The following is a 12,691-nucleotide window of genomic DNA, read 5'->3' as shown; positions in this document are numbered from 1 at the left end:
GTAGGCCTACAGTAGTAGAGTAGGCTAACAGTTAGAACTACTGTGACACTAGAAAGCTGGGCAGTTAGGTCCGGCTAGGTTGAATCAATATTTTGATTATGACAAGTAACCGTATTGTTCGTGTTGGTGTATCAGTGAGGATTGTGAGTATACATAGGCCTAATACATAATACAAGTGATGGTTAGGCTCCTGTATAGGTAAAGAATAGTCATTTTATTTCATTTGATACAAGCAATTAGATATTATTGAGACATGTTACATACGTTTAGCGCCCTCACATTTCAGGTTTTACAAAAAAGTTTATTAAAAAAACATTGTGCTTATTGCAAAGCCACAATAAAAGCCATTCATAATACAATCGTCTAGGCGGCCTATCATTGACAGAAAAAAATCCAATCCACAACCTCAGACGATCGCTCTGGCTAACATTTTGTATCACGTGAACTACGGAAACATATACTTATTTATTTATAGTTCTAATATTTGTATCGTTTGATACATGGTTAGGCCTTCTTATATGGAACGACTGGCGACATCACCTCGCCAGGAGTTCACAAAAGGGTCGTGTAAAAAGTGTAAAAAAAAACATCGTTGACATTTTAAATGTCATATAGGCCTAACCTAATGATTTTTTTTAATGTTTAATCATTGATTAATTCTACGAATATATTAATCTTCCTTCTGAAATAATGAAGCAATGTTTCAATTTTGTATAAAGAAGGTGTTTTGTTTTACTGTACATACAATGGTTCGAAATACCTGTTCGGTAAAATACTGTACACTTTAAATTTAAAAAAAAAGTCTGCAAAGGCCATATCATACTTAATAGGCTATACCGTATTTATTTTTTCGGGGAGTTTATTTGAGAGAGGCGTTTATTCGAATAAATACGGTAGTATAATTGTATCAATGATTAATGTCATTTTGAATGTTGAATCATAGCATACGCGTATTTCTATGTTGCAATGCTTACATTACGGTAATTAATTCAAGCCATGTATTAATGTCAGTTCCGGAAAGAGGATCATTGCACTTTCCAAAAATGAAACTACGCCAAATTAGAGAAAAAATCTAATTATCGTATTTCTCTTAAATGGTATAAGAAATCAAAGAAAGATGTTTGAAGCAAACATCAGGAAAACAAGATTTCCCGATGACAAATTATTCAGAATAAATGTTGTTTGTGACGTGAAGATTTGATTACAACATGTCAAATATTCTTTCGTCATAAATTGTTTTAATCATTCTAGCTATCAACGATGTTGTCAGGGCTATATTATCGGCTTTGCGTCTGATGAATCAAGCGTCATATATGCCCATTTATTCTGCGCACAATATCGACTGGAAAAGTGAAGTAAACACCCGAATCCACATAGAAATCAACAATACTAGGTCTACCGTACTGTTCTAAATTTATACTCATCAAAGGATTGTACATTTTTTACATTTATTCAATCTTTGTAACTTCTTCTCTCGCTTTCTTTCTTTCTTAATTGTCTTTTCTTCTAATTCTTCATTCCTTCGAGCAAGTTCGCGCCAAATATCTGTTTCGACGTCCTTGTTTGTCATTCGTTCCATGGCACATCGTAGTTGTTCGGCGCCGGGCCTCTCGTGATAATCTTTCCGTAGAAGACTGTTTAGCAGTAGGACTAGGTGAGGGTTAATCCATAGATCAGACGGTAAGACATAATCCATATTGAAAAATATCTCGTAATCCGCAATTGTCAGATTACCCATGCAGACTACGAGAAGATCCCGTTTTACGCCGACTTGTGATGTGTTTATTTGCACTCTTTGTTTCAACATCATTGAAGCAAATATGGCGCCTAAGGAGAATACATCAGCCTTGTGAGTGTAATGGAAATTTTGAGTCTCAGGAGCTTGAAAAAATGGCGTTCCACAACAAGTTTTCATGTATTTCCTTGATATACATTTCTCTTGCGCCGAAGGGTTAAACGTTTGAATGAAAACTTTCGCTAAGCCAAAGTCAGAAATTTTAACCACAGCGTCGCCTAGATGGTTAAATTCGATAAGTATATTATCAGGCTTCAGATCTCTGTGTACTACGCCTTGTCCGTGAAGAAATGACACCCCAGACGACAACTGTTTCATAAAATTCAAATTATTCACCATGTCTTTTGGTCTTTGAAGAATAAAATCATTGAGAGTTCCTCCACGACAAAGTTCCATCACTAAACAAAAATGTTTGCCCTTTTGGAAGTATTCTTTCAGATTGACAACATTTTCGTGATGTTTAACTTTCAACAAAGCATCGATCTCTTTCATTGCTTCATTCTTTAGCTCTTTCAGAGAGTTAAAGTTGCTGCGCTTAAGAGTTTTGATAGCCCAGGAAGTCCGGCTGTTTTTATCCCAAGCTTTGTAAACCTCTCCACACATGCCTTCTCCCAACTTGTTTTGAATGGCATAACTTGTTCCAGTACCCATCGTCGTCTCTGTTAAATTTTTATCTTACGTGGATCAAAATGTTTAATAAATAAATCTACGTAAAGACAACAACGGTTTCGTTACGTTATAACATGCCAATTGCGAATCGATACGTTTGCTAGAAACAATACTCAATTTGAATATACAGTCAAGACGCCAAATACATTTGTGGATATAGTACCGTACAGTATAAGTTAGGCACGATTACTCCTCCGTTTACGGCCAAATCAACGTTCCGTTTCTTCAGAAAACTAAAAAATGAACCAGTTTTGTTCTTTGGTCACAGCGATAAAGGATCAATTACATTTTCATCTGGAAGTGAATAATAAGAAATATCCGTAGTGAGTGGTGGTTTACCAAGCCAGCTCTTTCTCAGCCTCTTTTATCTATGAACCTCTTGAATTTAATTTCCTGAGAGTTTAAAACATCTTTTTTCAAGTTTGTGTCTGTACCTGAATATAGGCTTATGAACTTAACAGTAATGTGTTTTACCCGTTCTGTCTCAACTGTATTTATCTTTAGACCTTTTAAAGTTGATTTTCCCGAGGGTCTACATTTGTTCAAGATTTCGTCTGCACCTGAAAATAGGCCTAAGATCATGTGCGGTAGTTCTGTGTTTTGTGGTTATACTCTGCTTCAACTGTTCTGAAGTTGATTTCCTCGGGGCTTAGCACTTAATGTACACGTGCATCGTGAACACGGTCTTCCGGGGAATCTACGTTGCCTGCAGCGTGCATGACTAAGATATTCTCCAAACAAATTTCTATTCTTCACTGTCGAAACAACCGGTTCGCTTAAAAGCAATCCCCATAAGTTGTATTTAAAGATAATTTGGACACAAATGTTCCGTATTATGTGTGGGTAAATGGGTCTAACCGTTACCTGTGCTTTTTCCAATGTCAAGATGATTTCTATATCCAAAATGGACCTCCAAACAATAATAACAGTCACAACTTCATCTAACCATAATCCTTAGTACAATGATCCAACGGTGCATATTATTTAACCAATCGTAAAGAAGACGGAAATCGCTTATTTATGCAGACTTTACAAAGTGCTTTATCACAGTTCGGTTAATTTTTTTTCTACATTTATAAAGTTTAAAATATAATTACTATAGGGAGAAAAACGTCAGTGGGCCTACGTGATAAAAGGAGCATAGTTACTCAGTTAGTTAGTCAGAATATTATTTGTTTTTTTGTAGTGCATAAAGTAAGGGATATTAAAAAGTTTTCCCAATCTTAATGGCTGATGGACTGTGATATACCCACGAACAATTTAAATAGCAGATAGGATTGAAATTCTCCTGTTCTTCTTCAGATTAGCTGAAACACTGGAAACACGGCATTTCCTTGTGGTTTAATTGACCTGCCTTCCATTTTTGATGAAAAAAGCTTGAGTTTTAGAATAATATTTATAACAATGCATAATACCTTAAAGCTCTTTGGAGAAACTTTAGTAACGGAAGTTCCGTTCAATTTCCGTCGATAATTATGTTAGCACTCAAGGGATGTTCGTATTGCACAAATATTTGTTACATTGGAATGTATTTTGAAGTTGTTAGGCTAACTTTCTCCCTAATATCATTGTTAACTTCAGTGTATGATATCGTTTTTCAATGCAATGTTTATGTTTGGTGTAATTAAAGGGTATCTAGAAAACTAATTATCTTAAACTTAAGATATCTTAGTTTTATAGATCTAGAAAAACAAGATATCTTAAGCATGTTTTCTACTAGGCGAATCGGACAAACTAGGTTTTGATTTGTTGCACAATTTTCACGTCACAAAAATTAGGTGAAAATATTAATACGCATGCGCACTAAGTTTTCCATTCGCCTAGTGGTTTAGATCTTAGTTTTCTAAACACCCTTTTTCTACACCCTTTCTAGACACCCTAAATCCAACAAGAGAAAGGTTCTACAAATAAATCAGCACGAAATAGCTCATAAAAAATCACAAATGAAATTAACTTTATGATTTAAATTGTTTAATTTCAATACAAACATTATGACAATTGATTCATCCAGTATTTTTGTTTATAATAATAAATTTATTTTACTAAAACGTTTAATAAAATTTTTAACTATTTAGGCCTATGCCTACAAATCTATAACTAAAATATATATTCTGCATTAAAATAATTAAGATTTTTATATTCAGTGAAACTAAAAATTAAGTACAAAAATACAAATCTATAAACTATTATTCAAGCTAAATACTGTAATGTCATGATATAACGTTTTTGGCAAAAATTTGCATAGGCCTAATTACGAATTTGAAAGAGCCACACCAAAACAAAAATGTTGATGGACCGGTTCAACTTTATCATTTACCAAAAGTAAGTTTGTTTTATGGGAACAGTTACATGTATCGCTAACTTTGTTGGGCAGGACACAACATACCGAGTAAATAACTAAGCCTGGCCGGGCCGCGATATTTCTTTTCGCGGCCCGGTTACTCCTCATGAAACGTCACAAAGTAAACATGAATATTCATTAGTCATATCCATAAGGCGTGACGTAAGAATAACTACAATTAGCTGAAGCAAACGCGGCCTGGCGAGGCTCTATGTTGTTGACAGTACACTACATTTTTTTGGAAGCTCGAAACAACTTTGCTTAAACAATCTAAATTAATTCTACCCAAATGCTCCGATTATGGACCACCTGGAAACACCATCACTGCATTTTGCATATAAACATTTCATTTTACATAAATAAAACCTTTTTGTTTTGTTTGTACTTTATACATCAAGGCAATTAAACAATCACCTTGATTACATATAGCGTAATGTGTCGGTTCCCAAAAGACAATATTAGCACTATTTTCAAGGCAATAACAAAAATATGGACTATACATATCTATAGTACATTATACAGCTTTTATACATTGACAGTTCATTCGACACACTTTGACAGTTAAGAAACACATTTGCAACAAACACACTGTAGTAAAAAAAAATAGTATAAGTAAAAAAATATAAATGCTTTATTGGGACGATACAATACCGATCAGTTGCTTGTTAATGTTACGTTTTTTCAGATCAATGCGTTAAAGATGTATTGTCCCCCAAAAATAATGATAACATCTTTGAACTTTATTAATAAATAGGCCATTTTGTAGTTTTGATAGTTATTCATTCCTCAGGAAAAAAACCGAACAAAATCAGGATTAAAAAAAAGATGTATTGTCCCCAAAAACAGATTTTGAATAAGTTATTTTGTAGTTTTAATAAAGTTAATCCCTTCCGTAAAACAAACAACAAAAATAATGTTTTTTTCATATAAAATGACAAAATTAATGGTAAAATTCAAAAAAAAAAAAAATTTTTTTTTCGATTCAATTTTGTTAAAAGTGGATAACTGTTATATTAAAATGGCATATTGAACAAGAAATATTTTACAAAGTATTTTTTCAGGGGGACCATACATCTTTAACTTCCGGTTCATTTATTTTTATCAGGTACGTCAAATATTAGGTCAAAGTAAATGAGTGGTATGTTTAACATTAAAATGGCATATTCAACCAAATATGTGTCAACAATACATTATTTGCCCTGTAGAAAACATATCGTTAAGTGGTATTATCTGCATACTACCGTATTTCACCAGTATAAACTGCCTTTTAATAATGCATAGAAAAGTATACTTAAGTTAGAATAGTACGTTAAACATCTTCTGGTCCTTCAATACGATCTTTGGATGGAACTGTCATTGGAGTAAGTTCATTCTCACAGTCAACCGAGTTATTATCTTCTTTTGTTTCATGATCATCACTTGAGAAATCATTTCCAATGTATATCTTCCTATTGTTCTCTGACACTTGTGGCAACTTTGTCCAACCGTTATGTCCACCATTTTCTTCTGCTTCTTTCGATTTTAGTTCATTTGGCTCCTCATTGACTGGTTGGTAGGCTCTCTTTGATAGATGTTGCGATATGACGTAGATGAAAACTATAACCGTTCCCTCTATCATGGTCAAAATTGCGATCAACAGTGGGACTCTGCATACCAGATCGGCCTCGGGTTGTGGGTACGATAACTTGGCCATAGTTGTCGCTAAAAGACTGTTTTGAACCCCTGTTTCAAAGGCGATAGTCAGTGCTTCTGGAGTTTTTCTTCGCGTCACCGTCGCGATGGTGAAACCAGTGATGCCACCGATAAGAGGGAAAATGGCAGCGGCGGTGTAAACTCGCCAAGAGGAGCTGAAAACGAACATCTGCGAAGGAACTCCCAAACTAAATGCTATCACAATTAGACCAAAGGCGAATGGTTTAAGAAGTTTGACACACAAGTCCGCAAGTTTTGTGAATTTATATAGAATAATGATGCCTATACCAACTGGGATAAGCATCAAAGCAAGTTGCATGGTGAGTGCTGCGTACGGTGTCTCTAAAGAGTCACCTTCTTCGACAAAAGGCTTTGTATACAGCATCATATTCAACGGCATCATTCCAAGTGCTAGGATACTGGAGCAGAACGTCATAGTTAGGCTTAGAACAAAATCACAGTCAAGCAGTAAGGTAAAGACATTGCTTAGCCATCCACCAGGACACGATCCATCAACAAGCAACCCGACAGTTTCTTCTTTCTCTAACGAAACAATGTTCGCTACAGCAAACGCTAACACTGGCATTATCAAAAACTGACAGATGATGCCTGTGACCACGGCGTACGGTCGTCGCAGCTTCCCCCAGATTATTTTAAGATCCATCTTTGTACCCATAGTTACGTACGACACGATCATCCAACTTAGCAGCGTGTACGTAAACGCGTAGTCAAGCACGCTGGATTTACGTAAAACTTTGACCTGATAATTAATTTCGGACTCGCCATCTGGAGATGTCAGTAAAATCCGAATACTTCCAATACCAAGCCTCAAACCTAAAATTGGTATGTCACCATTTTCCATAACTAAGGTCTGGTCATCATTATCGTCTGGGATAACTTGAAATATGTCTTCATCCATATTTACTATTGTTATATTTGTTTGCTCAATGTTTGATACGTTGATGTTGACATTAGCTATTTCGCCTTCCGTGACAAGAAGAAAATCATCTGGAGTTATCGTAAAACCAATTGAAGAATTGGATTGAGTTGACAGTCCAAAAAGCAGACAGAATACCAGAACGCAGTAAATAGAACCTTCCATCTGTAATAAAACAAATTAAATATAATTTAACGTCTTATTATTGAGACGAACTTTTAATACAGGCGCCTACAAGAAGCATAGGGAGGCAGAGGGATGTCTTTTCGATATAAATGATACTTGAAGCAGTAGGCCTAGAATCGATACGCAATTGCCACAGGTGACCTAATAATAGTAAGGCCACCAGCGTTATACATTGTAACAATGATAGCATAATACAATTTTGTTGATCGTAAGATTTGCAATTAGGCCGCCCTGTAAAGTGGACAATATATGGTTACAGATAGTGTCTAATAAATAGACTATAACATAATAACGTCTGACATCACAACACAGATACTATAATTAAAGCAACTAATGTACAATGAAAATGTTCTGTTACATTAGAAAATGTATATTTTTACTATGACCGGTTATCGTCTGCCTATGGCATCCAATGGGAGGCTCGGACATGGCTGGCTGTAATTGACTCTGTAAGATAGATGTAGGCAGATGTTCGTTAACGAGTTGAAACGGTCAAATATGAATGTTGTCACGGAAGCCTTGATATCATGGTTTATTATGATATGAGTCATATTGTTCAAACTTAAGTCATATTAAGTGCACCACGCTGTTTTGTTGATATTATCGTTTTGCTCCGTTAATCATTCAGTTTTTTTGAAATATATATTAGGGTTACGGTAATCATCCAAGCGGCGACGAAATTGTACGGATTATCACTGTACTGGACGGTAACTTTAACCAACCTTTTCAAATCGAAATGATGGAAAGTTACACCTTAAAGAAAGAGCGAACGAGTGCACCCGATGCATCTGTAACACACGATTATCGATATAGTGTAGGCCTAATAGTGTATCTTGTTATCTAATGCCTAAATTAATATAAATTCCGTAATACATGTGTCACATGTGAAGTACATGTGACGCCTGTTTCTAACCCTTAACATAATAATGATACAAGCATCACATGTGAAACACATGGGATGCTGTATTCCGAGTTTGCCTATGATACATGTTTGTCGAGTTAGATGAGAATCGGTGTTTTTTGCATCATCGATAAAGTTTTCACGCAGTAACATTTTTATAGACTTGGATCTGCCTCTGCTTCCTTGGAAGTTGGATTTCCATTTATGTGGTGATGAGATTTAATGTTTCTTTTAATAGACGTAGATCTCGTTGTTCCAAATGTGGAGATACAGGACTGAGAATCGATTAGAGTTTTATTGCATTTGTAGATATTCATGCATTAACGTTCTATTTTCTGATTGAATTGCGCAAAGCTGGTAAATATGATGCATATTATTATTATCAACGGTGTTCAACCACAGTAGACACCGATAAGAAGATGCGCCCATGGGACAGAAATACCAATTACGAACAACATATCTCACAATGAGATTATACAGTAATTAACATCTTTGTGCGTAGGAGGATATCATCAATGTGCCGATGCTCGTTTTCCGTTTACAGCATAAAAAAAAGATACGCGTTAATGCTTGGATGCGCACACCATGATAATAGGCGTACTCTACAAGCGCGCGCTAACTTGTTTTTGGATGTTAAGCTCTGTCTACACTATCAAACTTTATGTGAAAAAAAAATGTGATGTGCCCATATATGAACCCTAACCCTTAAAGCTATGCATTGCTTCAAGGCAGAAACAACAGGACTATATTATTACAACAAGTTGAACTTTGCGTTTAGCCTGCACATCCATCCGATCGATTTATATGTCTACAGAGGTAACCCCTTCTCTTTTCTCGATTACGAATTAGATTTATAGCCTAACAGATGGAATAAGAATGTATCTATTCATCCAGGTCTGTATAGCTTTCACTCACTCATGTCATTGAGTCTGGATGGTTTACTTACACGAATATGTTATGGACCTAACTTTAATAGCAATACATGCGTCATGCGTTTTAGGTAAACTTTTTTGTGCTGGATACACACCCTAAAGTTTAAGCTGTTGATCAGTTGTCACATGTCCTTTCCTTCAATCGGCCATTCCCTCAGTCAAGTCCCCGATTAACGACCCTAGACGAACTCTACGGCTGTCCATAACTGTTCATCGCGTCAATATAGCATAATATTATAAGTAAGTATTGCTAGCGACAAGATTTGATTGTATGTAATGTTGCGGAAGTATCCGTCTTAACCCGAATTAACCCTTCATCTGGTATACCGGTTAGGGATAGAACATTTATGATTAAACTTTTGTACTTATTATTATGTACATACCACGTCATTGACCCAAGTATTGTAGTATTCACTAATTTCATTTTAATGTTTGATTATGTACCAACCAGTAGTTTTATTAAACGAAAAGATAATAAAGTGTGCAAATAAATAAGAGCGCGCATTAAAGCTCTGTCTACACTATCAAACTAGTTTGACAAGAAAAGTGTGATGTGCCCAAATATGGTAGTGATATGCCCAGATATGGTAGTGATATGACATTACCATGTTCATTATATGAGCACGTCACATTTTTTGTCACATAAAGTTTGAAAGTGTAGACACAGCTTTAGAGTTAAATTAATAACATATAGACAAAGAGAACAAACGGGGGGAGTGAGAGAGATAGCCGACTTATTATTACAAATAAAATAGACAACATTGAACATAGTGCTAAAAGTGTTAATTGCAATGTGGTTTCGAAATATACCTGGAAATACTTGCAAGAAGAACAACAGTGAAGACAGAGAAAGTAAAAAAATGACATTTATATAGGTAAATATAAATAAAGACTAAATGGAAAAAAATAGACCATAAATTAGTAATTTAGAACGATAATAACATTGTAAACATACCAATGCAGTTGCACTGTAATGTAAGTTTTTAAAGAAAAATATTGTAATCAAATCATGATAAAATTATTTATTAGAAATAGGATCTATCATTTAAATCAACTAGGCCTAGTAGTACTATTAATTATAATAATAATGTTTTAATATAATAAGGAGCCTACTAAAAATTAAAATAAGAAAGTTTGTCTTACCTTATAATAACACGCTATTTGAACATTTAGTCCGGTTCCAAGAATAAAGCACTGACGATTCCACTTAATGATTTGATTGTCAGGATGTTCGTCCCCCGGTCAAATATCCTGTAGAACTAGATATTATGAACCTTTTGTTGTCCGTTTAAAATAATGATATTTGCTCCAGTAAAAATCGCCAAGCTTAATTAATGTTAATTTCACGTTAAATATGCTTAACTGTTTCGTCTTTACGTAAGTAAAACATATAGATAAGCAATACGGAACACATCCGAAACATCTTAGTTCCTTCCAGCGACAGTTATAACATCAACGCACCGCGGTGTCCGTATTATAAGTCTATGCGATACAGCGTACAATTAGCAAACTCGCCAGGCACATTGGTTTGATTTAAATGATCGGTATTTTATTAGCTATGGATTGTTGTGTCAGTGTTTTGACGTGGTATGCCCGTCCCAGAGGGGAGTCAAAAACTTCTTTACAACAAGTGGTTCTCAATTTATCCAATGCCAAAAGAGTTCAATGATTGGATAAGATGAATTTAAAGTGACTTGGATTTTAAAGAGATTTAAATTTTATTTCGGAAGGAAGTTCAATATTATATGAAATTCATATCTCATTGAGACACTGAGAAACCCCTAACGTGAATGCACCTAAAATAATGGAAATTTGGTTAAATATTTTAATACGAAAGATTATTATCGAGGTAATGATATCTCAGGGTAGGCCTATATTATACCTGACTGATTAGATACGGTAGGCCAAAGACATGGGCATGGTTTTGTTTTCGTTTATTGTTGTTTCAGAATGTTCTTGAAAAACTGAAAATCAACTTGTGTTTCTTGAATTAATTCGAATAAAGTCATAATCATTATGTATTTTCTTATTCTTCTTATATTTTCTTTTTTAAAAGGTAATTTGATTTGACTTGCACTTGAATTCCCCTTTAATCCGGTAAAAGGTAAAATTAAGCACAGATTTTTCCAGATGTTCTATCAATCACTTTTTATTATGGTTATTAGGCTTTACCCCATTTAGGAAAGTTTTGAAATATATTTTCAATTTTGGTAGTATAAACTCACCTTGCGTGATAAATTTAGGTAATCTTATATTATTTCAACACAATAACTTTCTACTTTTTAAACTGATAACACGACGGAGGGTATAACATTGATAGAAGGGCTGGAAAGTGTGCTCGTCAACATTGCAACACAAAAAAACACACAACGTTGGATTTTTTTTAAAGAACAAAGGTTGAAATACTTTTAAAGTTGACATTAACTGTAACATTAATATCAGCCTAGAAGAATGGACATATAATAGGAATTAGCCTGTTTTATAAACAATATGGTCAGAATTGGTTACGTGAGGATAGTCTCTCTCCCCACACCCCCACACACCCACACACAAATCCTGTACAAGATCTTTCAGATTTGTTTTTATTTTATTATCTCATACGCATCCAACAGCGAGTAACTCGCCAAGTTCAGGATGGATAAACTATTTAATAATGTATCATTTGAGGCGTAGGGAGTGGAGTTGAAATAGTCGTGAGTTACAACCCTGCCATCCACTAGATCAGGATTGAACCCCGGACCTTGGGATTGGAAGGCAAGCACGTTAACTACCAAGCTACAGCTCCACTCTCTTCATTGTCTTTATCTTTCTAAAAAGTGTGACCAAATACACTAGTGCCCAACTAACCCCTTGCTAGAATTCATCCTTAAACTGTAACATTAAGATTGACGATGATGACGTTTATTTCAGAAATAAAATTCACAATATAAAAACATAAAATCTGCTTACACGCTATGAAAACAACATATAACATATAACAACAGTATAATAAAGAACAAACAAATATCATATTGCAAGTACATTGATGTGACGATATAAATCATACAATATTGATTCATTGGCACAGCTTGACATCGACTTAAAGTCGTCTTAATAATAAATTATAAAATCAACAGATTTAGTTTAATGAAATGCCAACAAATATTCGTTGACTGTATATAATAATAATAATAATAATATAGTAATAATAATAATAATAATAATAATATAGTAATAATTTAATTCTGTATGTTTGTTG

At 34.6% G+C, this 12,691-nt stretch overlaps 3 protein-coding genes across 3 annotated transcripts in view; all 3 read right to left on the bottom strand.

Annotated features, from left to right (window-relative positions):
• The window catches only part of LOC144838754 (microtubule nucleation factor SSNA1-like), a 204,999-nt gene that overhangs the window by 83,919 nt on the left and 108,389 nt on the right, over window positions 1–12,691 (bottom strand). The window lies entirely within an intron of this gene.
• On the bottom strand, window positions 287–2,467 carry LOC144838744 (myosin light chain kinase A-like). Its single transcript, XM_078694206.1, has one exon. The coding sequence runs from the start codon at window positions 2,444–2,446 to the stop codon at window positions 1,424–1,426; it is 1,023 nt and encodes a 340-aa protein (XP_078550332.1). The 5' UTR covers window positions 2,447–2,467; the 3' UTR covers window positions 287–1,423.
• LOC144838735 (ileal sodium/bile acid cotransporter-like) lies at window positions 4,503–11,093 on the bottom strand. Its single transcript, XM_078694194.1, has 2 exons — window positions 10,597–11,093; window positions 4,503–7,599 (listed from the first exon to the last, which is right to left on the bottom strand). Exon 2 carries the CDS (start codon window positions 7,597–7,599, stop codon window positions 6,115–6,117), a length of 1,485 nt encoding a protein of 494 aa, XP_078550320.1. The 5' UTR covers window positions 10,597–11,093; the 3' UTR covers window positions 4,503–6,114.

Source organism: Antedon bifida, chromosome 3 (assembly GCF_963402885.1).
Source record: "Antedon bifida chromosome 3, ecAntBifi1.1, whole genome shotgun sequence".
In the NCBI taxonomy this organism is placed as follows: domain Eukaryota; kingdom Metazoa; phylum Echinodermata; class Crinoidea; order Comatulida; family Antedonidae; genus Antedon; species Antedon bifida.
This window is presented reverse-complemented; position numbering and strand designations above follow the sequence as displayed.